This window comes from Nyctibius grandis, chromosome 12 (assembly GCF_013368605.1).
Source record: "Nyctibius grandis isolate bNycGra1 chromosome 12, bNycGra1.pri, whole genome shotgun sequence".
NCBI lineage: Eukaryota > Metazoa > Chordata > Aves > Nyctibiiformes > Nyctibiidae > Nyctibius > Nyctibius grandis.
The window spans coordinates 21,240,560-21,267,270 of record NC_090669.1 but is presented as its reverse complement, the minus strand read 5'-3'; the positions used below and the strand labels follow the sequence as shown (position 1 = coordinate 21,267,270).

The 26,711-nt window shown below is 37.8% G+C and overlaps 1 protein-coding gene across 2 annotated transcripts in view; it reads right to left on the bottom strand.

The window, feature by feature from the left end:
* The window catches only part of BANP (BTG3 associated nuclear protein), a 149,164-nt gene that overhangs the window by 59,396 nt on the left and 63,057 nt on the right, over positions 1-26,711 (bottom strand). For both annotated transcript variants that reach the window (XM_068411376.1, XM_068411377.1), the window contains 4 exons: positions 25,522-25,689; positions 15,493-15,623; positions 11,953-12,015; positions 9,863-9,907 (listed from right to left, as the gene is read on the bottom strand). In XM_068411376.1, coding sequence (XP_068267477.1) covers positions 9,863-9,907; positions 11,953-12,015; positions 15,493-15,623; positions 25,522-25,689 — 407 coding nt within the window. The remainder of the gene's footprint in view (positions 1-9,862; positions 9,908-11,952; positions 12,016-15,492; positions 15,624-25,521; positions 25,690-26,711) is intronic.

Below are 26,711 nucleotides of genomic sequence, written 5' to 3'. Positions count from 1 at the left end.
GACACTGAAATGGGAACTGGGATTTCTGAACAGAAGACAAAAATAGTTGCGTGACATAATGTCTAAATCTTGAGAAGCACTAGGGAAAAAATCTAGGTTTAAAACACAGGCATTATATTATGTGCTTACAGCCAAGTATCTGCTGGAATTTACTGTTTGCTCCCAAAACAAATCTTTACCTGCACCACTGAAATGAAGCATGAAAGCAAGGTCAAATTTGAATCCTCTGTTAGTAATGGGAAGCTATTTCTTTATTGTTACACTTTGCCAAAAGCTGAAGTGACAAAAAAATGCCATAAATATGAGATTTTGCTGCCAGGGACTTGGTTTACTTTACCTTCAGCAGAGATTTTTTTTTTTAGGCTGGGTCCCAAACTAGAAAAGACAAAAAAAAACCCCACAAGACAAAACACTGTGTGGCTCTTGATGTATGGTAATTAATGATAATTAGTAGGAAAATTCTTAAACAAGTTGACTGGAAAGGTAACTGCAAACTTTCTTACATATTATCTCTTAGGTGCTATACTAAGATGTTGGATGAGACAAAGCATTATCACAATAAAATTAAAGGCATCACAATTACAGCTGCCCACCAGATAAGATCAAGGACTTCACACAAAAAAAGCAGAGCAAATGCCACCAAATAACAATCACAAAATGGCTGATGAGGATATTCAAAAGAAAGCTGAGCATTTTTGAAGAAGCTCTATGGACTGATGCTTGTCCTCTTCCCAAATGGTAAAACAAAAATGGCTTTCGAAGTCTCAGACTGGTACTACGGACCTGATGAGCGTTAGTGAACTTCAGTGGAGACACAGAGCAGAGGGCAGACGTGCCCGTGATTTCCTAAGCTCACATTTTAAACCAGGTGCTGAACTGCAGATTAACAACAACAATTAATGACCTTTGATAGACTACAACATATACATATCTACACACCAAACCTTAAGTCCACTAAAACGACTTAATATTTGCTTTATCTCCAAAGTAGCTATTCCTTTCTTCCACTCCTGATAAACTCAGTTAAGCCTGTTTCTTTCTTCCTTGTTTCCTTCCTTTCCCACATGTAAAATCTATTTGGATACATTTATCTGAAAAGCACCATAAAGAATTCTTTCCATCCTCTATCACATTTACATGAAAACTTCACCACACATCAGCTCATTTGTGCATTAAGGGCACAAACATAATAGCTACCCCTTGTGCCATCCCACACTTACACAAAGACGTTGCCTTTTATTTCATCATCACATAAAGGCTGATTTAAAGTGAGAGAAGAAAGTGCAAAAATATTTGCTAGTTTTGTAAAGAGTCTTTTAATCAGTCCCTACTCAAGGCTGATTATAAGGAACCAAGTTAACCCAGAATTCAGGATCAGCAACCAGCCAATGAAAGATTCTTTTCAACGGCTGGAGAAATTACAAAGAACGTAAATTCATCTAAGCTATTATTTTTTCTTAGCAGCATTTAGATAGATAATGTCAGTTAAGTATTGAAAAGGCTGGGAAGTGGTGCCTCTACTACTTACACAACCAAACAAAAACCCCTCAAAAGCAGAGTTGTACATTTTCTGCATACACCAGGGCACAGACTCATTTTGTCTTGTCTGTTCTTCCACTGATTTCATGTAAACTTAAATAACATATAGAAAAGCGGCAGAGGCTCTGGAAGTCCCTGCTAAGCACTCTGAAAATGGGGGAATATTTATCCATCACAATGAATCACAGAATCACAGAATCAATCAGGTTGGAAGAGACCTCAGGGATCATCGAGTCCAACCATTGCCCTGACACCACCCTGTCAACTAGACCATATGAAATAATGAATGAAATAATGAATGAAATAATGAATGAAATAATGTTGAATTTCAAGAGGACTAAACTACTTCAAGGGAGTTCCAATGTATACCTGCTACATCTTGGAATAGAAAATGTAGTCGTAAACATGTCTTAGAGTGGAAAATGTTGAAGTACTGCTGGCAGTCAGGTGTGACAATTCCTACATTTGAGAATGGGCCATGCTGCTGGAAAAAAAGTTCTTCGTCCTGACCCAGCTCAGGGTACTGTTCCCAGTGATGTATCAGACATGGACACAGATGGTTTTCTCCACAAAACAAAGCATATCTTCTGGCACAAAACAGCGCAGAAAAAACTAAATGTAGCCAGTTTGTAAATGAAACTTATGACCCAGCGACGTCTGCAGGGATGTGATACCGCTGACTCTCTGGTACGAAACATTTTTTACTGCCCTCCCAGCAGCACGCACCATAAATGAGTAAGAAGATGGAGACAGCACAATGGAAAGAAAAACAACTTATATCTCAACAAGGTGAAGGAGAAGACTGGTATGAATAGCAGCAACTAGGTATCCCTTTTTGTACACTGCTCAAAATTTGCCAGGGTCATCCCTCCCACCCCCTTTTAAACAAATCTTAGTTTAAGAAAAGAGTTACCATACATCTTATGCAGTAAAAAAAGTGATGAAAATTACTGGATGTGGTCAGGTTAATGCAGTGAAACTCTCACCCAAATAAAAAAAAAAAAATAATTTAAAAGACTTCTGCCTTTTTTCTTTACTTTAAATCTAAGAAGAATAATTTAAAAAAAAACCCTATTAACCCCTTGTTAAGTAAGAGAAGATTAAAAAATGTGCTAGGAAAATATTCAGATTTTCCATTTTTTAAAGAAAACAAAGAAAATATTTTACACATTTTGAAATTTAAAACTGTAAGAATAAAAATTGAAGCTACTTGCCAATCATGGTGGCTTTCAATATCTGCTACAGCTTTCTGTACTGATTAGTGAACTTAGTCATTCAATAACTCATTTCTGAAATTTTACATAATTAACAGGGACAGAAGTACAATTAGACACAAAGCACCAGTACATATTCTCATTGTTATAAAAAAGTGCAATCACTTTCAGGCTCTCCAAGACAGCTGAAAGGCAGAAGGATCCCCCAAATCAATGGCACGGACATGGAAAGAAATGCTCCTGTCACCATAACCCCATCAGAATTTAAGTCTTAACGAAACAACACAGAATCCCTGGATTTGCAACAGGGGTGGGTTTTGAAAAGTTAACTCATTTCCAGAGCAAGGCCTGCTGACTTTCAAAGAGCTTCTGAATCACCATTTTCCCTGGAAGCGGATAAATTATGTTATGTAGTCAAAAACATACGGCATTTTCAATAAACTATCAGAATTAGTTTTGCATTCTGTAACTACAGAGAATGTATTTTCCCATCAATCTCCCTTAAGTAGCAGTTTCCCTTCCGTGTTTTTTCTCCTATTTTGTTACGCCTTGTTGACTGCCATTGAAGGGACTGTATTTTCCCCAAGTACTGTCTCCTTGTGTTGAGGTAGAAGAATTCTGCTGTTCTATCGTCAAATGTAATAACCTGGAGTAAACAGTTTGCACAGATTTGTTTCAGGAATCTTACACAGAATGACACCATCAAGGGCCGCTGGAGACCAGTTGCTATCTGACTGGAGAGCGTCTTACCCTGCTTTACAACTACAAAGTAGGTGCAAACCCTCTACAAATGCTTTTTAAATTCTCCAGTTAAACTACACCTAACATCGTTTATTACACCTATTTTGTTAGTTACCCATATTTAATAACACAAAAATATTACTGTTTTTTCTTATAATATTAATTTTTCTAGAGATATTTTGTATGTTACTGATCACCTAAGTAGTAGGGATTTTTCCCCAAGCTGCTTTTTTTAATGCATACACATTTGTAAGTTTTTATACACTTAACTGCTTTAAAATTAAATTTCTCAATTTTAATTTGCTAAAATACTAATAGCTCTAGTAAATTAAGTTTTCAGAACTAAAAAGTTTGGTGAGTGTTTTTGATGATCTACTTTGAGGAACAAAGTGGAGAACACCTCTTCTACAGAACGCCAAATTAAAGAGTGTATGTGTACAAAGGACTATCTTCAAGAAAAAAAGAAAGAGAAGTCTCATAATCAAAATGCTCACACTGAAGTATTTTAAGCAATCTTACTTCATCCATAAATACATTGTGCTTCCACATGAAATTTGCATAAAGCACATTTTGTTTCAAAATTATTCTCTTCATTTTTGCTCCTAAAAATAGCGCAGACCTGCAAGACTTTAGTACAACCTATTACTGAAGAACTATCAGTTAGAAATAATAATTTTTTTTTTCAAAGCCATACGAGCAGTTTTTAAGTACCAGCTGTACTATATCGGGGTTTTAATTTTGTTGTTTTTCTTCTAACAATCCTGTTTGTTTCTCTGCACATCTTATTCAAAGCAGATGTGCTGAAACAAGAAAAAGCCTTTTCAACCTACTACAGCAGCTGGCACAGAAGTTAACGTCTCCTTCCCCTCGCTGGTTTGCACACCAGCGCGCACGCGTGCACACACAGACCCTCCGGCAGCAATGCATGCAGAAAGACTCACGCTGTGAACGCGGCTCTGTCCCCACGGTACGACAGTTTACAAGGCTGATGTCGGAGCAGCACATTTCTTGCACTTCAAATTTCCTCCTCATTTCTTCAGGCTTTCACCGAGAAAGTAACTGACAATCATCTTAATGCTACTGCCCTCTACCGCTTACAAGTCAGGGACGGGAAAAGAACGATGCTGTATTCGTTCTTGAATAAGGAACTTGAATAAAGAATTTTTATATTTTTAAATCTAGAACTTTTTAATTAGATGCATTATATGAAAATTAAAAACTGTGGAAAACGGTTCTTTCCTCTGTTTTGGATAATATAATATTATTATTGAAGTTGTTAATATTGATAGAAACTGCAGTATCTATTCCAAAGGCTTAGTAAAAGGCAATTAAAATACATATTCAGAAAATATATTAAACAGTTTCTTTCCCAATAAAATGACATCTACAAAATGCATAAAGGTGAGCATAGTTAATATGTTAACACATTTTTGTTTGTATAACTGAAAATCATACTCGAGTTATGGATTAAATTGGACCTTAAAAAAAATGCAGTGCCCTCACCGACAAGCAAGGTGTAAGTATCTCAGTAAGGATCAGGGAGGTAAAGAGAGATACAAAAACTAGATGTTAAAAGAGCTGGTCTGAGACTGTCCCATATGTTTGTAAATAATTTCCTCCACAAACCAACTTATTTTCATTTTAGTTTGATCCAGCCACAAATAAGATTCACTGGATATTACGTGGAATTACTAGAATAGGGGTTTTTTTTCCCCCGGAACATTTGGAACCATTTCTCCCCCTTTTCCATTCCTCTGAGATGTAACAGCCTGCCCCTCACTTCAGACTAGAGCAGAGTACAGAACCAGGACAGATGTTTCCAACACAGGTGATGAGGTCATATCTCCTCGTGAGCTGGATTACAGGGTGTACCATGTGTATTGAAAACAGATCCGAAGGAGACATCAGATTCACCCCCCTCCCGAGGACATTAAAGACAAGCTCACTGATCCATTTCTCACACATATATCTATATGTGTGTATATATATATATATGTGTATATATATATAAGGTCTATATCCGAACCTTTCAGGCCCAACAGCAGCTAGCTGCCACTTCGCAGCCCTGAAGTCTGCTGTATTTTCTCCACCACTACAGCTGTTTTCCAAGATCTCTTCTGATCACGGATTCGTATCCTCTCATGCGATCATCACACGTATGAGGATGCTTTTCTAAAGCGTACTTGGAGAGGTACCTCCCCAGCCCTGGCTCTGACCCTCTCCTAGCCCTCAGAGCTGCCACAAAGCCCATAGCAGCAAGGGCAGAGTAAAGGTTCAGAAAAAGATACCGCAATCACTGCTCCATAAAAATACCTCAGTGAGCAGCAGAAAAATGTGTTATTAATGCGATCCCCTCTCTCTCTGCGTATACGTAACTCAACAGTTATGGATGGGTCTCACTGCACCACTTTGATTACAAACTTATCTGGAAGAGACTGTGTCTACAGCTATATAAGACGCCAAGTTTCTTTTTGAGAAATGTAATGTAGCAGAAGCAATTCTACATGCTTATTTCTTATGCGCACAGTAAGAAGACTGATACTACAAAAGTAATTTACACCAGCTAGCTTTTTTCTGCTAAACATAACATAAGTGCTGTTCTGGATTCTCCTGCTTCTTCTAACTTACCTACAGATACTGACACTAAGTGAACTAAATGCTGCTAACTCTTATTAATTTTTTGTTCATTGAGCAGAACAAATTGTCAGCTCTCCAGGAACACGTATGATCATATTTTAGATTTTAAAGTGCATTAACTTTTTAATTTAAGAACTAAAGCTATTAGCTGAAGACCATTTGCCTGGTGACATTTTAATTAATTTCTAAATTGGAGAAACACTGGCTGCGAGGATGTACAAAATGGAATGTCTAAAACACAGAGCTGAGGAATGTCAAACTACTGAAACTGTCCTGTTCTACCTCTTTATACCCCACGTGTGTCTCTGAACACTGTGGCACTACATCAGCGTGTCTCGTGCAGGACACACAGTAACACCTCCTGGGATGCAGAACACTGAAGCTCAAAGGAAGAAAAGGATGGAGTTAGGGAGAAAGGAGGGCAGGCAATCAGAGGAAAGAAAGAGACAAATTAGAAAACTTCTGGTAATTCCTAAGTATAAAATGCAAAGTCCAAAAAAATTCCCACTGGTCCACAGCTTCAAGCGTTAGTTAATATGGAGTCTAATTATTTTTGCAGTTTGGTATTTTTATTAAACGTGCACTGAAATACGAAACTTTCAGCTAATAGAACACACGTGTAGGTAGAAAGCGTTCTTTTTGGCATGACTTCGTTAGTTCCATGAACAATGATGCCAGAAAAACAAGATTTAAATTCAGTGCAACTACCAGGACAGACAATTCAAGAGGAGGGGGAAAAAGTTAAAATCAGCAACTGGCAGCATTATGCAGAGAAGCTGGTATTTATTACTAGTATTAGGAGGCTTAAAACGTATCTATCACCTTGGAAATTTTACTGATAAAAGCTCACAGTAGATATATGCCATTTTTTGCCTTAGTTCGTATGAAGTTAACAACTCCACGCTTTGCAGTCTCAGCTTCTTGTAATCCTTTTATTCCTGATTCTGAGTGAAAGCCTGCATCAGGCGGCTGTACCAAGCCTCATCTGAATACCTAACATCTGGTAAGTGTACAACACATGGAAAACAGCAGCATGAGATGAATTTTCAAAGGGAATATTTAGCAGTCAAGCTAAGCTCTAATACCATTAATAAGTATAAATTAGTCAGCTAAGAATACTCAATAACTGAAGTCTTTAAAGTGCCACATTATTCACTTCCCTTATTATCAATAGTCTTCAGTGTCCCTTGACAGTGGGCATTAAAGTTCAAAACATGGAAGTAAAAGCCACTCTCCTGAAAAGTAATGAACAGGTGGGAAAACTACAGAAGTCTCTTTGATCCCAGGTCCTGTACAGATGATTGCAAGCTACTGGATTGTTACGACGTCCATTACCACTGAACCGTATCGTATGACAGGTTTTTGTGCTCTTATCCCACTGCAAGCGCCAAGGAAAATGTATTCGTTTCGACTTCCATTCTTAAACCACAAACACAGTTTAGTTTAACTCATTTTCCTTCACAATTTTTATGAGCTAATAGCTCAAAAAATGGTCGCTTAACGCAAATCAGCTGATGAGCAGAAGCCAGTTCAGCCCCAGACGTCCCCTCTACCCCCTCATACAACACACACGCAGAGCTGTTGCAAGGAATCATGTGAGTGCTGCTCATCCACCTCGGTGCAAAACAGGCTCACGTGGCTCAAACTGCTGATGAAGGTTTCGATATCTAATGCAGAACCAAAATCCCCTAAATATTTGCTTGCTCCTATTTTTTGGTCCACTGGAAAACAGTTAAGAAGGAAATACTTTTGGAGGACGCTGTGAATTTGCACAGATGCCAGCTGAAGCGTGACAACGCCTGGCTGTTGATTCTGAAGAGACAGCAGTTACTCCTTTGCACCAAAATGCAGCTGAATTCATGAAGAAAAAAAAACCAAAACCCAGCATTTCACCATTTGTTTTCAAGGAAAGTTTAAAAGCAAGGCCCAGAGTACAGTCAGTTAAAAAAACAAAAATTGGATGCTAAACTGGTTTCCTACATACACATGTGCAGCCACAACCACTTAGGAGGAACCAAGATTACCCCAAATATGACATACATATAGCACAGATGCCTTTATCTAGATAAGCTGGTCTTGATTTCAACAACAACAAAAATCAATTAAATCATGCTTTTCTTCCCTATTTTGTGTGTGCTCTCACACACTTCAACAAACATATATCATGTATCCATACATATGCAGACTCATGTATGCACACATTTACAAACACATACTTTAGAACACCTTTCTTCCAGTGTAGCCTTATTCTGCACGTACTAATGCAACTGCTCAGGCTCCACTTATGGACATTTAGAGTTTGGAAGTTTTTTACTACTCTAGAGTTTACAGGTTTTTTTACTCCAGGACTATTTTAGCATGAGACATGGCTGAATGCTACTGTTGTACGAAAGGACTCTCCTCTCCCTGCCTAACACAGGGGGTTTCAGGGAAATATGGTCATCCAAGCATTTCCCTTAAAAGCAGCATGAACTCACAACAACGTTTTAAACTACATTCTCTGGTTCTGTTTAAGAGAGAGATGCAATTTGTGGAATATTTGTTATGAATAATACTTCAAGGGGAAAAATAACGTTACTAGGCTATAATTTAAAAAAAAATTGTAATTTAATCTACACACCACTCAGATAGACATAACACTTTCCAATATTAGTCTTCTAAGAAGATGTAATTTGGACAGCAGAATTTCACAAAGGAAAAAAGAACAGTAAGTACTAAAACAAAGGTTCTGACACATCTCCAAAAAATCACCTTTCCTAGTCTCACTTCTGCAAAAGTACTTCAGATTAAAGTCTCAGTAAAGAACACTTAAAGTGTTGCTTTTATTTTTATTTTTTAAATACAAGTTAGATTGCTTCTCCTCACAAATACTGTATGTGGTCAAAAGTTCAGAGTACTCGTAGCTTCTCAAGGCCTTTGAGTTCAAGAACCTTCATGATGTCAGCCTTTTCAATTCAGGGCAGTATTCAAGTTCTAGCCATATGTCTCACAACTTATTAATATTTAACAGGAACAAAAAAAATTCATAACACATTTATTCAAGTCGCCTGGCTAGAAAGCTGCTTACAGGAATACTTTTGTGCTGTGGATATTTTAATATAGCTCCACATTTTAGTAAAGTGTGTCTGAGATCAAATGGTAGCAATTTTGCTGACACCTGACATGGAAATTCTGCTAATTTAATCACTTATTGATTCATCACTCCAAATAAAAGCTTCTTTTTCTTACCTCATGTATGCATAAGCACCTAATAAAGCCGTCTTATCAAAAAGAACAAAAGCAGATGTGAAAGATCTGTTTCTCCCAAGACAGCCACATAATGAAAAAATAGCTGCTTAAACCTCAGCAATAAACGTTCTTCGGTTTGCATAGACTGCAGTCCACATCTGGCCACGGCGACAGTGGAGAACACAGAAAAGAACATACTGTACACAACATAACCAACTCAGTTAGTAAATGTAGGAGTGAAGAGGCCAAAGATGAGAAGGTATAAAACACAGGGATAAAGTATCTTGCAGGAGTAATGAAATAAGCTTGGTCAAATACTTGGAGTCCACAGACAAAATACTTAGCTTATGTTTTATCAGTTCGCAAGTTATTTATTTAAACAGAAAGACCAGAACAGATTTTGTTCTTCAAAACAGCCACTAATAATGTGAGATCATTCCAACTGCCACATTAATTTTAAAGACCAAAGTAAAACGCTGTTTAAATCTCAGTTCTGTTCCTACCTGCCCATCTTGACCCACATGAACTTGATGTATCTGCAGGTTTCCCTGTAAAATAAGAGCATTGACAATAAACCCAACTTTGGAATTTAAAAAGTTGCTCTGTCCTGAAAAAGGTCTGTTTCTCATCTCGTTATTAAACAACCTCACTATTATGGAAATCTATTGATTTAGGCAATTCTGCTGAGGGTTATTTTGGCAATCCAGCTACAATTCAATGGTCAGCACTTCAACCACAGAGGATAAACGGACTAAAAAGCAAGGAGGTTTTTCAGCACCAGCATGTTCTGCTTTTTGAAGGTTACTGTAGAGCGCACAGTATTGTTATGCAAAGTTTGCTTCTATGGCTTTTGAGGTAAGATTTTTCTTTTTCCTTATTTATATAAAACTGCAAATTTAAGTCAAACCCTTACTAAACTAGAATTAGCAGTGTAACACTTACATATATGGAGTGCTATTTACTATTTGTTGTTACAAAGTTACTGCCTGTGCTAACAGATTTTATTTTATCAAAATTCAATACCAAAGACCAACATAGTTCTATTACAGAAGTTACATCTGTTACAAAAAAATTTTCAATAATGTGAAGTATTTTAAAGGAAAGTGTAGCTACAAAGCCTAAAAAGGAAAGCAGTCTTTATTCATCTGCTCAGATATGTCGTTTCAAAAGTACGCTTCGACTAAGAAAAAACAGCTTCCCAAACACAGAGACTTGCAGTGAAATAGCACATTTCTTTGAGGAAAAAATATCAGCTCTTTGATTTGCATGTTTTCTGCATTTTCTCTTACTGGCAGCACTTCCTCTTATTTGAAGCTGTGTACATTGTAATAAATTTAAAACCAGATGTTTTCATCTGTCCCAGACAAATGTAGTCCTTTAAGTCTCACATACGGGAACTTTGGATGAAGCCACTGGACACTGGCATGTGCGTGAACCTCAGGTTTGATCACAACTAGTACCTGTTGAATCATAATTTTTTCAGTTCTTTTTACCCAAGAACTGCTTCAGCTTTATTGCAGCACACTATGCATTCCTTTAGACCCAGAACATTTTGATCCTTTCTTATTTCTCTCTAGGTCTCACAAGCTCTTCAAAGGAGACTGCCTTTAACTATAATAATTATATAATATTTACAATAATATTTATTCTACAATAGCTCCCTGTGTTAACATATTCCTCCAGACCAAAAGTGGGTTTATGAGATGTGACTTAGGGTACTTTGGAAATGGATTAAACCAACCCACAAGCAGACACACTTAACACTGAGTAAAAAAACTCTACAGGGAAATCATACAGGTGAAAATTGTAGTCTGCATTTATGTTTAACCTTATTTCGCTATTGCTTCTTCGTGTAAACAAACTAAGGGCACAAGAAATCTAACAGCACTCTTAGCAGTTAGGACTCTCTATACATTCTTAAATAACCAACAGCAACACTCTCGGGTAAATTCAGCTGGCTTTAATGGCTGTTTTGCCTGAGTGGGGAAAAAAAAAAGTCAAAACTGGAGGGTTTAGTACTGGATTTATCCATTTCCATTCTACCGTAGTATTTTTATGGAAAAAATTATGAAGTGCAAATACTGCAGTGCCAGATTACTTGATCAGTAATGACGGTAAGTTCACTTCATTCTGCAATATATCTTTACTAGCTGGCGTCTGAGGCGTTCTCCAACTCCTGTTCTACAGTTCCCACAATTGTATTCTGAGCACATTTAGTTCATAAACCTAACTAAAATAATTTCATTTCTCAATGGCAGTGCAAGCACCTAAGCTGGTTTCCCATAATACTCTAAATAGTAAATTTCCAACAAAGACATCAGCCATATACAGCGATCATTAGTGTAACACACACACAGAGCTGTCTTGGCTCGTCAAGGGAAGGAAAAAAACCCAAAACACAGAGACAGAAATATCATATTGCATTTACTGCCATAAAGCACATTTCATCCTGGTTCCACCACATGCTCTCCCTTCTACCTGCACTGGTCTCTGCAGGGCGTTGTAGCAGATCTCAAAGCTACTGTTTTAGAACCAGGCCCTAAATTCACTCCTGCCAGCTTTTGCTCCACGGGCACCCAAAGGTTTGGCTCACCTCGCTGTCCTGCGTGATTTGGACTTGCTCGCCTTGAGGAACCTGGGCTATGTGGAGATGGCCCTGTGGGATCCGCAACAAAAAAAAAAAAACACCAAGGAGCATCAGAAGAAAATCAAAACTAGAGGAAGAAGCTATTACCATGGATTCAATACAGCTTAAAGTATAGAAGCAAAATGCTTATTCAATGAAAACCATTAAAGATAGCTTTAAAAAAAATAAAGTGCATCCATATTTCCCCATCTTTTTTATGCAAAGTATAAGCAGAGTAACTTTGAAGAAAGAATGGTGCGTTTTCACGTGAGAGGAAAGAAAACAGGCATAATAATAACATTGATGTAGTGCATTTCTCTATAGACAAAGTATCTGCATTTTTGACTGATACACAAAGCATGGGACTAACTTGCTCTGGTCAATTAGCACTGTGCCTGAAACATTAATCCCATTTAAAGACATTGGAAACTTAGTTCTTAAAACAGCTATGCCAAGACTAACTACTCACTAAGAGTGAGGTTTTGAAAGGTATCTGTTAAGTATCCATATATCTTTGTACATCCACATAGTTATGGTGAAGCACATACCATGCTACAGACCCTCCAGCTGCTATAAATTGGCATGAAGGCATTAATTTGAATGCAGTTACACTGGTTTATGTTAGTGGAGAATCTGCCCTAACAGTTTTAATAATGTTAATACTTTGTATTGCTGGCCATACCCAGCACTTCAGGATGGTACCAAGCCTACTATTTGATCAAAACATGGATAAGAGAGTGGACGGAATTCCTTATGCATCCTGACTAGCCCAGCAAAGTCTTTGCTACTGTGATTTACCTGAAGGGAGATTGGATTCTAAATAACCTACTTCAGGGTTTATAAGGCTTTGTGTTCATTTTAATATGCCTGCATGAGACAGAGATTAAAGATAATCATTTGGAATTCTGTCAAAGGCTCTTCTTATTTTATAACACAAGAACAATTGCATGTGATTTTCAAAGAAACACAGATCCCTCTATTTCAAACAGTTTCATTTCCTTTGGAAGGAAACTGTCTATTTATAGAGAGAAAAAACATACTGAAAGTATCACTCTGACAATAGGGACTGTATATAAAATTAGAGCACAGCCCAGTCCATTTGAGATTAGAATCACTTTCCCTCCTTAACATGAAGCTCTCAGGGCTCCCAGGAAAAAGCACTGAACATTTAAAAGATCCATTTATAGTGTTTTCAAATATAAGCAATTCTTTCTGACTATAAGGAGGGGTGAGGAGGTGACTTTACTCACCTTTGTATCACACAGCATTCCAAAAAAGAACTGCTCACTCATCTTTTGCAGATACAGAGCTGGCCTTCAAGGACAGTCCTTTTAGTTTGTTCACAAATTCAATTCAATACTGATTTTTTAAAAACATATGTAGTATGAATAACTACCACTTTACTAATGACTCTTAGCCTGATCTATATGTATCATTCCCTAGAACTGAAAAAGCAATACTATTTTCATCCGTCCCAACCTAGGACCCCTCTACACGTTGGACAAATTATGACAACGTTTAGATAGTGGTTGTTGGTTGTAGTGGATTTTTTCCCGGATTCCACAATCTATTTAAAGGATAGTTGACAGGTCCAGATCTTTAATGAGGCAAACTTTCATCACCTACATCTATAAACATAATCACTTTGTCTATTATATCCATGTACTTCATATAATTTTACCTGCTACCTTGTCTTTCAAGACTTGAATGATACTTTTCGGTCATCAATTAAATCTCATAAAAAGATCTATACAGCAGTTAAGAAGATATGCTCTTTACAATATACAGAGACAAAGAAATTCACATGATAATACTGTAAAGTTATGGCAAAAGTGAAGTGGAAACGGAACCTTTGCACCCAGTTCCTGCAGAAAGAGCATTATTTCACTCAGGATGCTCTCAGCTGACAGGAGAGGAAAAAAGTCTGCAAGTTAATTTATTGAACTTCTCTTTAGTCCTCTTCCAAGTTTGAGAAGAGTAACTCAAAGCATTTAGGACCTAGTCCCATTCAGCACTCTCCAGGATTAGCTCCTCAACTTCCATTGAAGTCATATGGTATCCAGGTACAGCACAGGAAAGAGCAAGGCCTTTGGGAAAAGGAAAGGGGTGGCCTGGACTTTCCAACCCTGTGTGAATCTCGCAGCTGCTGGTTCCTACCAGCAGTTCCTACCCACACTCCAGCTCTTTCTTTTCTCTTACTTTATAAGCAACATCCTTCACTTTGGAAAAACGTGCTCTCTACTGCAGTCTCCTCTCCACAACTCTTACAGTTGCTGTCTGGAGTTCCTCTCAATCACTTTCATCTCAAACCCCTTCCACTTCCATGCACTCCATAAAAAATATTCTGGCTAATATTTAAGTCCTCTTTTTAAGCAATGCTTACAGCTCTGCCAGTTGCCTTCAACACTCTGCCGCACATCTTGAAATTCTCCCCCAATTTCCATGACACTTTTCTCCTCTGATTATTCTACTGTTACTCCAGTAAACCTTCAGCAGGTCTTACATGTCTTTTTTGATACCATTCCAAAAGCATCTGTCCTTCATAGCCCTTTTTTCTTCGTCATATTTTTGAGCAACTTCACCATTTCCATGTTGACTATTTGCAGCTCTGCATGACCAGACTTGAGTATTCCCTGTGTTGATAGAGAGTTTTCATTCTTTATGTGTAAATTATTCAATTGGGCACATTTGCTCCTTCTCCTTGCACTGCCTCTCTTACTTGGGGAGAGAATACTATAAATATCTACCAAAGATGCTTCATTATCCTACTTCAGACTCTTCTTTGTGGTGTGCAGATATAATTCACTATTTCTGAACGGTGCACATCAGAAATGCCACACAATCCATTATTTCATTATGTTGTTGTTCTTGTTTTTTAAATTTGAATTTAAAACAATCCTTGTAGTCAAACTGTGGCACACAGGAACTAAAGCCAAGGTGAGTTTTTTCAGAGTACACTAAAACCATACATAAAAATAATCATGGCCTGAGTTATGGTCGGAGTCTCAGGCTTAAAAAATGTCAATATTTATAACTTCTACTTATATACATGTATCTAAACGAATACACATGTAAAGGATTCAGCTAACAGATGTTCAAAAATGCCTGAGAATGCAGGATTTAAATGAAAATAAACAAATGCATTCTTGTTTTGAAAGTCATAGCTAGAACTACCTCTGCAGTGTAAATCATACGCTTAGTAGGTCTGCTATTATTATAATGGCAAGTGCAAGCAAATGGCCAGGCAGAGACTTGTCAATTCTATATACAGCAATGAATGTGCATTTATTTGTAACAACTGTGTGAGCAAATCCTGCATGGAGATTTTTGCAAAATAACTCCAAAAATTTTTTCACAAGCCTTCAATGTTTACTTTCTGAAAATCATGCTTAAGAAGCGATGACAGGCCACTTTTTTAAAATAAAAAAAATAAATTTCAACTGAAGCAAAGTTTGCAATAATCTAGATTGTTTAAATGGAATAATTTAGAAAAAGTTGAGTACATACTACTTGGACTTGTCCGTCTTCTCCTATTTGGTGGATCTGAACCTGCTGAGCATTGGCGAGTGCGTAGTGTAGTGCCTGGGGTTGGTTCTGCTGGATCTCATTAGAAGCTGAAACTGAACTCTGCGAACCCTCTGAAAAAGAGACCAAAAAATCCTTGTTATATGTGTATATCTCATGTCAGTGGCCATGCAACGATGCATACTTAAAAACTGTGGAAAACACACACAGGCAGTAAGCAGACGCAGACCATTTATATGTTAGTATTCTTACATGTTCATTGCTCACTTATAGATTTAGTACAAATTCCAAAGGGGTTCCAAAGGTCTCTGAGAAAGCATACATTTAAAAAGAGTCTTCTGAATCTAGATTAAAGATTCTGCAACTGTAAAAGTCAACTCACAGCAAAACCCCCCACACTTCCTAAGCAGTTCAACAATTTCTTTTGTGCACTTGCGTAGCTGAGAACTATTCCTGCCACCTCCACCACAAGGACACATTCGAAAACCCATCCTGTAAACTGAAGTTATCACATAAATAAAGGATATGTCTCAATTATTTTTCAAGATCCATCATCTATAATTCATACTGACACACATAACTGGAATGAATTTTTTTTTTTAACCTCACAATGGCAGGTTGATCTCTTGACTTAGGTGGATTTAAACACTACCTCCCACTGCAAAGGCAGACCTGAAAATGCCCCTGCAAAAAGGCAGACACCAGGGTGTTATCTGTGGGTAACAGTGACAGCCCCCAGGAAAACCATCACGTGAGCTCAAGAGGAAAACAACTTGCATTAGAAGTAGATACATCATAGATTCATTGCCAGGTCTTCCAGCTGAGGGAAAGGATTCTTCTAAATGTGAGAGGTAAAAGGCAAATAAAAAGAACTCAAATTATTGATTTTTTTTTTTAGCATAAAAGCATTCAAATACTTTTTTTTTTTGAAACATGACTTTTTTATGCATTTGGTGTCAGTGATACTGACAGACTAACAATGTCAATAATTCTGTACTGACAGGGTGAAGTGGAATACAATGGACCAGAGCCTAATGCTATGTATGGTTCTTCCTACAGATTAAGACACCACTAGCAGGTAAATGTATCATGAGATACCACATATCCTTTTAGAAATCAGGGAAAAAAAACCTGGGGCTATCGATCAATGACACTTTTGCAGCACGTGTGACAAGTTCAAGTACACACTGCTAGGAAAAACCTTAAAATGTCCCAATATCATACTAAGATTCAGCATCAGTCCTAGTTTTCTTTTTTTTTTTTAATTTGAGACATCCTGGAGAACACGGCTGTCATAAAGGGCTTTTAGAATAATGTATTTGAAGAAACACTTTTTACATACAGTATTCCTGTAAACAAGTTTAACACTTTTCTTTTGCTATGCCACAAAAATACGTTGAATGAAAACTCTGAAGTGTTAAGTGTTTTACAATTTTGCTCAATTATTTATTGCTCTGACACTGGCTTTCATGCTACAAGATAATGTAAAACACATTAACATCTCACACGCAGTAACATTCAATCCTATAGGGCTTTCGAGCTGTCCAAGTACCGGAAACTATACTGAAAATATTTAAGAAACAGTGTCACTCTACTTCCATTGTAGATCATTTCCTTAAGAGATTTTCTGTATTGCTTAAATAAGCACTAGATGGGCCTCAGCCTGCCAGAGATGATTGATGACTGATATAGTTTGATTTTTTTAGTTGATGGTTGGTTTTTTTTGAACCAACACAGCAGGAAGCCATGTTTCATGAAATTTTAATAACTCTACTTAATACTCTTAAGATTTATACCGAAAAGAGAAAGTTAGTTTTGCAAGAACGAGCTTTATCCACTCATACAAATATTTTAATGGAAAAGTTCTTTAATAAAATCATCCATTTGGATTTTTTTCATCCTGTCTGCAAATGTTTGTGGAAGAAAACAATTCTGAGTTTTAAGTCTAAACATGGGAACTGGAAACTAATTCGAAACCACTAAGCTAGTGTTTACTTATTTGTTGAAAAGTTTCGTTGCTTAACAATTCAACTAGACAGCTCTAATTATGTTACCAATCTGCAAATACATAACTACAACCAGAACAGTTATGCAGTAACTGAGCAAGACATAACAAGTACATGTTTTTGCTGTCTGCTGGACACACATCTTCAATACCTGACATTTGACTAGTAGGTAACTACAGAAAATTTATGATTTCTTAAATAGTCCTGTTGCTTACTGTGCGATTCCATATTTCCTGCACTGCTGTACAATGCAAGTCTGCTGTACAGAACTCCGGATGGGATTAACAAATCACAACTGGCAGGAAAGTCCTGTACCATCAACCAAATAAAAATGCAGTTTGTTCAAATTCTGATACTAGATCATGCTTTCCATGGCCAGTGGCTTTGTCGTGGTCACTGAAAGTAACAGATATTCTAGAAAGATCGTTTACCTAAGCCTCTTTGTCTTTCACTTTTTCTCTCATTCCCATTACTTCATTCCTAATAATATTTTATGCAATTGTCTGCAATTTTTATTTTACAAATAGCATTTTGTTAGGATGCTAAATGGCTAGGAATGCCCACTGTTACTCATCTTGCTTCTTATAGGCTACCACTAGCTCTTTTCCATCGTGATTTTGGCTTTCTGTCATGCTTCCTCATCCCCCACCACGCAATGCAACAGCTGAATGAGTTACAACTCAACTTCTAGTCAAACCACAGCGTCCAAATACATATTCCTTCATTTAGATGTGTGCATGTGTACACACATATGCATAAATACATAACTTCATATGCTCAAACATATATAGTGTAAATGTAAATACACATAAACAGCGAAACTGGACTTGGGACACAGGCGAAGTAAGACATGGGTTTCACTTACAGATTTAATAACCTAGCAGTACTTTCCCCGTAGCTTACACTTACCATTACACAAACTGCAATGCTGTGCTTGAGAAAACATGAAGATGCATTTATAATGAATATTTATTTTGATTAAGTTATGCAATAAAAGAGTATCGAAGAAATAAGAGCTGTAGAAGATAAAAATAAATATTTACATATATATTATATGCACATATTGAAATACATTTTTAACTGTAAAGCCCAAAAGCTTTTATTTGTAAACCATGTTTTGCTTCACAGACGCCAGAAATTATTGTGCTTTTCAGAGGTGGGAACAGGAGACACAGCCTGCATGCAATCACACCACATCTCGCATGGTCACTTATAAATAGATTTCAGTTTGGCTTCACTGCAACAACCACAGTTGGGTTTTCTTTCTTTTTTTTTTTTTGTTGGATTTTGTTGGGGTTTTTTTCTTCTTAGGAAAAAAGAAGAGAGAGGATTCAATGGTGTCTAAAAACAAAACATCCTTTATAAGTATTGTTTTTCCCCTCTAAATCTCTGACCAGACAAACGTAATATTTATCCATTTTTAAACATTCCCCATTAAAAACAAACACAAACATGAATAGCACACAGCTTGAATAGAGGATATGTCAACAGTTATAAATCACTATCGTGTAAACTATCTAGCCTCACATTTACAACTTTGATATATTAGAGAATCCCTGGCACCGAGAAGCTATACAGCTGAACTCTTGCTTTGAGATTTTCCGTTGCACTAGTTACAAAGGGGTACTTTGACATGAGCTGAACAGCTTATGCAGTGCTGCTCCTGAGCACGTTATCCACGGCATTCCCAACGCACCCTCCACGAGATGGAACAGCTTCGGAGCCACCCACAGAATGGAGGATGCTGCATTGACCATCCCGCAGGTGATTTAAGTTGTGATACAGGGGAAAAAACCCATGACTGCTGAAATATTCCTTCCTCCCAAGTTGAAATTGGACCTTTTATATTTTCCATTTGTTTACTGCATGTGCTTATGAGTCAAAGAAAATCTGGCCTAAGTGAGTCTGTCTTCTCAGACGAACGTTCAAGAGTTGGCAAAATCACGCCCACTGTTACTGCAGTTGACATTTCTTGAAGCTAATCTTCCTCGGACATTGCCGAGCAAGATTAGATTTGTCAGACAAATGTAATTTGTAAGTGATTCAAGAATATGTGTGTTTAATTCTCAACTAAGATCAGTTTTAAAATTCCTCACTTCAAAGGCAAAACCCTTGGCATTTTCTAATTCTTTCCTATTCTACTTCATATTTATCAGTTGAGCATCTGGCTTCTCATTTTGGAAGGCCATGTAGGAGGTACAGATTCTGTAGCAGAGGGGATTCATGCTTAGTCTCCTTATGTGGGGTTATTCAAAATTGTTTTCCTAGTGTACAGGCCTACCAGCCTCACACTTCTGCTTACAAACTAGGACGTATTTTCTTGCTTCCTTGATGTGTAGTTTTAGCAAGGAAAGGTTAACGGCCAGATGTAGCAAAGTAGTCCTCAAAAACAAAAAGCAGGAAAAACATCATTACTGAACAATTAACAGAAATAAAACTGTACACTGTAAACCATCATGTCAACCTGACTCATCCAGTGCTAAATGCCTCCAGTTTTGCAGAACAGCTCTGAAGGTTTGGCTGCACATCCATTTTTATATGTGACATCTCGGCATAGGCTGAGCGCTTCAGTCTAAAACTGCATATAAATCCCAAAGTCATAGAACTAATTAAAAATTCCAACATGGAAAACTGTGATAACAGCTTTAACAATCTGAAGAGAAATTAAAAGAAAGGGAGCAGGCACTCTTCAATTAATCCTCCTCCCAAAAACCTCATTTCCTACTGCCTCCGCTCCACGGACTGCTAACGTTTTTAGGAGGACTATCTAGCTAAATTATCATGGCAGCCATGTGTACGACTTGTCAGGAAAAAAAAAAAAAGGAGAAAAACACACATTAAGGACCAAAGTGTTGGCTCTGAGAAGAGCAGAATAAACCACTACAATTAATACCTCAATTCCAACAAAAGGCAAGAGCTTCAAACAGAAGAGCCAGATAAAATAAGGAAAACCAACTTCTGCCTAAATGTAAGTCCGCTACAACAACTTTATGCAACCCATAAATCCTGTGGCTACTGTAAAACTGCACAGTCAACTAAATGTAGAACAATCTCAATATTTTTAGGGGTGAAGGACAGAGGATAGTCATTCCTATTTTCCTACCAGCTTCCTTAGACATGTTTTTGTCTGCAGATCAGTTCCTCTTGAGCTCTTAACACTTGAACACTATCACAGAATTACAACACCAACAACTTGTAAGGCTACGTAAGGACTATGGGCTCAGCCTCCTGCTTTCCTATGTCATTTGCATAGCTAATTTTTCCATATGACAGAGTGGAGAGGAAATCTGTTATCATTTTCAACTGCACGACTCAAATCAAAGCCACGTGCTACATAAACTTTTATGCACAAGAAGCAGAAAAAAACTAGTTTTGATAGGTCCAACAGGTACGTAATGAAGCTCAAGAACAGCAGTCCTCTTTAGGTTAAATAATTCAGAATTATTTATTACTTGTGCAATAACTCATAAAAATCACAAAATCACAGAATAGATGAGGTTGGAAGTCACCTCTGGAGATCATCTAAACCAATGCCCTTCCTCAAAGCATGGGCAACCAGAACCGGTTGCTTCAACTGCGTCCATGTGGATTTTGACTGTCTCAGAGATGGTGTCTCTGCAGCTTCTCTGGGCAACCTGTTACTGTGTTCAACCACCCTCAAGATTCCTCAGAGCCAGAGAAATCAAACTCAGGTCACAGGCAAGTGAGTTTCAGGCTGCTATGGTTTTTTTTTTTTAAATGAGGCAAATTAATTGATGCTAAAAAGCAGCTCTGGAAAATCAAGTCCCCTAATTCACAGGGGAGGATGTCCAGCAGGGCAGTGACCACGCTGATTTGAGACTGTTTCAGGACTAACAAAAATATTATTTTTAATGATATGTAGAGATGCTCAACAATTTTCACTGCCAAACAGAAAATACTAAGTCATTCTGGACTTTCAGCATACCAGCATTTAAGAAAATATTCTGTAACACATAAAAGAACGGTGCTCCTTTGCAACACTTGAAGAAAGTGCCAATAAATTTGTGCTGATTGAAACACGTATGAGTATACTACGACATAACAGAAAGCTATCTTGCCATTATCAGCCCCTAGAGACAGCTGATGAAAAATATTACTTCAAGCCAATCAAATACAAGGCTTTTGGATTTGAGCCTTTTTTTTTGTTGCACCTCTTGGTCACAATTTTAATATGAAATACTACAATCACACGTTCAGGAGTGGAAAAACCTTACCAAACTCTGGAATGAGTTCATACAGGGAACGTGGTGTTCATTCATAAACACTCAGGACATTGAAATCATATTTAAACCACTTAATGATGTTTTCAGAACAGCTCAGCTGCATGGCAGACACTGTGATACTACGCGTCTACTCAAGGCAATAGTGCATCTTAAAAAGAAGTGCTTTCTGAAGACTACGGGAATACCTTCTAGGCTAAGCCCTAAAACTTCCCTAGGAAATTGCCATCATTTAGCTAAGAATCAGTGGGTTTAAGTACTTCCATAATTAGCTCAGGTTTATCATATTTAATCTGGTAAAAGGGGTGTGTGTGTAAATTTTCCCCTCCCATGGCACAATCTGAAATGCTTGTTTACAAGATGTGAAATGAAAGTGCTCTCCTACTTAATGTGCGTGACACCAGTGTTGTATTTGAACTATCAGAGAAGCTGATACCCTTAGTTTAATATCCTCAGTGACCTAACCTGGCTAGTCACAGACCCATGCTCCACTACATCTCCTAATCAAACTAAATAATTATAGCTTGTGGAATAGAAGTCATATAGTCGTGCGCTGAGTGAGTGCAGCCACAGCCAGAGCTTCTCGGAACAGCTCAGAGGACGTTATACAAGAAACTACACTGCATATCCTTGTATCCTTCACAGAATCACACACAGAATCACAGAATCAACCAGGTTGGAAGAGACCTCTGGGATCATCGAGTCCAACCGTTGCCCTGACACCACCATGTCACAACACAGTAGCCATTCACAATCTTTTAAGAGCCTTTTTTTTCATTATATCTTTTGTGAGAAGCAGCTACTATATTCCACCCAACAGATAAACAACTCAAATGCCTGTTATATGTGAACTGACATGGAGCAAAATATTACTCAGTGAAACCAAAAGCAGGTATTCTGCACACAGCAGCAACCACAGCCGGGTGGAGACCTGACACACAGCACCTAGAAGCTGATCTTAACAGCTATACCTAACAATAGTGGGAGAGACAGTTTCTCAAGTAGCTGAATTCCAGACCGTTCAAGGCTCACCTTAAATTGCCCCCTGAAACAAATGTTACCATAAAAACTGTCTGGGTTCATATGTAACACTTTAAAAAGCCACATTTGACAGCTATGTTGTCATAACTGTGAAATACAGACCTCTTTTACTTCAGAGCTGTGAAATATTACTTCTCTTTCCTGCTAGCTGGCAGCAGGAATCCTGCTATGTGCACTATACAGTGCATATAATAAGGAACAGATGCCTGTGAATTATGATGCTGTAATTCCATTGAGGTGTTCCAGGGATGTCAAACCACAAAGGCAAAGTCTGAGCAGTTCATGAAGTTACCTGAGCAGAGCGGTGGAATTACAGCCCTGTCAGGCAGAAGTTACCTTTTTAAACATGTGTGAATCTACATTTTTTCCTTGCATCTTTTTTTCTCTTTCCTTTCCCTATATGCTCATTCAGCCTCTCGATCCCCTCTCTCATTTTTCCTCATATCTCCTCTTTTTCTTCAGGTGAAATTCCACTCCCACCTGATCATGGAATGCAAATTAGTTTTTCAAAGGACCACCTGATTCTGAAAAGGGGTCTGTTTTTCCAAGAACTTTTTCACAGTGGATGCGAACGTAGTGGTGAATTCATCTAACATTTTTACAGCCTCCCAGAAAACGATGCCAATGGCATTCTGAGTAAGAGCAATATTTGAAAGAAAATTAACAAAAAGACACTGAATCCATGGGAACATTTTCACATACCGTTACCAAAGGCAGCTGTTAATGTTATTGCCCGTGCTCTACTTTTGGCTGCACAGTCTATACAGTCCTGCCAATGACGTGCCAAGATGCCTCAGCAGACCTCGATCATTTTCAGGACCAAAGATATTTTTATAAGGACATGCAGCCACCTGTTTGCTATCTAAGGGACTTAGATAGCCTGTACAGTGGGAGACCCAGGTGGCATAAAAACTCCTGGGGAAATCCTGGAGACTCCTGTGCCAAAGGCAGCCAGCTCAACCCCAGCTAAGTGAGCTAGCTGGGGTGCCCAATCCAAAGTACCAAGGTGGCTCCTGCAGAACCAGCCCAGGAGTGTCTGTACCACGCTAGTCCCACCTGCTCAAATAGCACACACTGACATCCCAGAAGTTAATTCAGGTGTCTTTGTACCCATGGAACAATTTACTCACAAATCAGCTTAGTGGAACTTGGGACAAAAATTGAGTTTTCAGCTTAACCACAACAAAAAAAAACAAACATAAGGCCATAGATAGTGAGTTTTGAAGACCTGAGTCTGTGTTTTACATCTCTACAGTGGTCTCCCCAAACGTCCAAACCAGGAGGTTAAAGATTAATACTTTTTAATAATAAATCTCAACAACAGTCAATGAGTATGGTCTAATGAGCACAGGCCCATAATATCCACTTATTACTGCATTTTTATTCTAAAATACTGATTGCTAAGAGACTGAAAATAAAAAGCCCATCAACATATATGGCTTATGGTTATCATTATGTTGATTAGTTGTTTTAATTTGAGAATTTTGGATATGATTCCCAGTTCCAGCACATAAAATTTTCCATTGAAAGCAGATTTTGGCATTCCTTGCATGAGATACAGTGGTTAGTGTTAACATGCAACCAAAAATTTTATGCAGGCAAATAAACTTCCTTCCTTTTCTTTGGGCTCACTTCCAAAACACTGTTTTTAATATACGATGTACAAATGTCCCATAACACAGCTTTATATTAAAAGCATGAGCCAGAAATGTCCTATGAGAACACTTCTTAGGTCAGTATTATTCATTTGTTATTATTATTCATGCCTACATACCTATATGGAAATATAGAATCACCTACAACATTTAATTTCTTCAGAGGAAAATACTTCAGGAACAAAATTTAGCACGTCCTCCTAAATGGTGTGAACACACTGAGAAAGATTTATTCACTTGACTCCTCTTACAAATATCAGTTGCAGAAACATTTTGACCTTCTACTCAGAAAACTGAACATGGTAAAAGAAACCATATGATAGCACGAAGCTGCATGTGCTGCATTTTTTCAGTTAACACATGTGGATGAACGTTCTCAAGCATCTCAGGGAAGCCAGGCATTTAGATAATGTACAAAGCCACTCTCTCTCACACACCACAATACACTACACTTCCATTTCTGGCAAATCTGTATTTTACTACTGTTTTAGAGACAGCCTCCCTTCTCCCTCTTCTCTTTGTGAACACACACACACGTATCTCACTTCCCTTCTAGGATCATTAATTCACTGCAACCAGGAGTTGCAGTGACTCCAATTGGTAGATGAAACAGGATTAGAAGCTCATCCTACCAGGGATCTACTTTGGTACAAGCCCCGTGTACTCCAAATGTACCAGATTGCACTGAAGGCCCATGATGATTTAACTACAAATGGTTGGCTTCACTTAGTACACGGATACACTCCTTAAGGAGCACTGTAGACATACACACACTGTAACAGAGAGGCCTCTTTGCCAATGATAAATGGTATCTCAAAAAAAAAAAATGCAATAATATAAAATCCACTCCAAAAATTCAATTGTGAGAAATGTGGGGGTTTCCATTTATCTTTGTTACACAAAAATATTCAGTTGTGGGTACTACAGGCACCTGTTGCAAATATAACTTAAGATCAAAATAATTTCCAGGTATATGGAAAAACAAATGGCATTATTGCTGTAAGTTTCCATTTCTGTTGGGGTTGGTTTGGTTTTTGTCATTTTGGGGGGGTTGGTTTGTTTTTTTACCTGAACCACTGTAAGACGATGATGAAGGTGTTCGCCTTGAAAAGCTTTTCACAGCAAGACTCTGCCCTCGCTGTTTCCGCCTCCAAGCTGTTCTGCATTTGGAATCTATGCTTTGCTTGATTCGATACCAGTCAGACTCCGTGATTCCGAATTTGTAAAATAGGTGACCTGTAATTAGAGAGAAACACAAAGGGGTGAAAAATCAGCATAAATCTGTATTTTCAGGAAAATGCATAGATGCCACACAGTCACATACACCAGGTGAACAACTCTGGACATTTTAGAACTGCCCTCATGCTTTACACTGCCTAAAGGAACACAATGACATTACAAAAAACGCCAAAGCTACACAGTGATGTGACTTCAACAACCATTCACAACATTAAGTAATCATACACATGCAGTTATGTATTTTAAAATGTCATCAGTCTATGAAATTTTCTGATCTACACTTCTACCCATGTAAACTGCACTATATACAATTCAAGCTGTCGCACACTGACCAACAGAAGGATCCAGAACTCCAAATCCAAAACTGGATAAAGCTTTATTTCTCACTGATAGTGCCCCACAGTATGTATAAGTGTGATAAGTAGCAAGCCATATAAAGCTCCCTATTAAAAAACCTTTTTTAAAGCTCAATTCAAAATTCATCAGAATCCATTAAAAATGCAACACGAAATTAGAATCTTCTGAAAATGTTACTACTACTATTAAGTCATTTAAAGAGCCACATTACGCACTTTCCCGCATTTGGTGCTAAGTTGCTAAACTGTTATATAAACACAGCGTTGACTCGTGAGTTGAACTGAGTATTTTGAAACAAAGCTCATATAGATTGAGTCCTGCTGCCAACTCAAACCAGGTTCATTACCATGTGCAACCTTTGCACCCCAAGGGGAAGCCTAGTTATACAAGAAACAGAGGGAGCAAAAAGCCTATTTCAGGTATGACAAGAAATAGTTTCAACATCTGGACAAATGGCTTTAAAACTGGGAAGGAAACATGTTGTGCATTGTCAGCTGTTTCACAGTCCTCCTCATATTTCTACATACTTTCACCATTTCACTGTAAGCTTCAGAGTGGTTTATGTTTTGCTTAAAGCATCAACAGTTGAGAGCATTTGACTGTATGATAAGAGAAATTTATAATCCTCACAGCTGCAGAAAAAAACACTTGAAAAAGTAAAC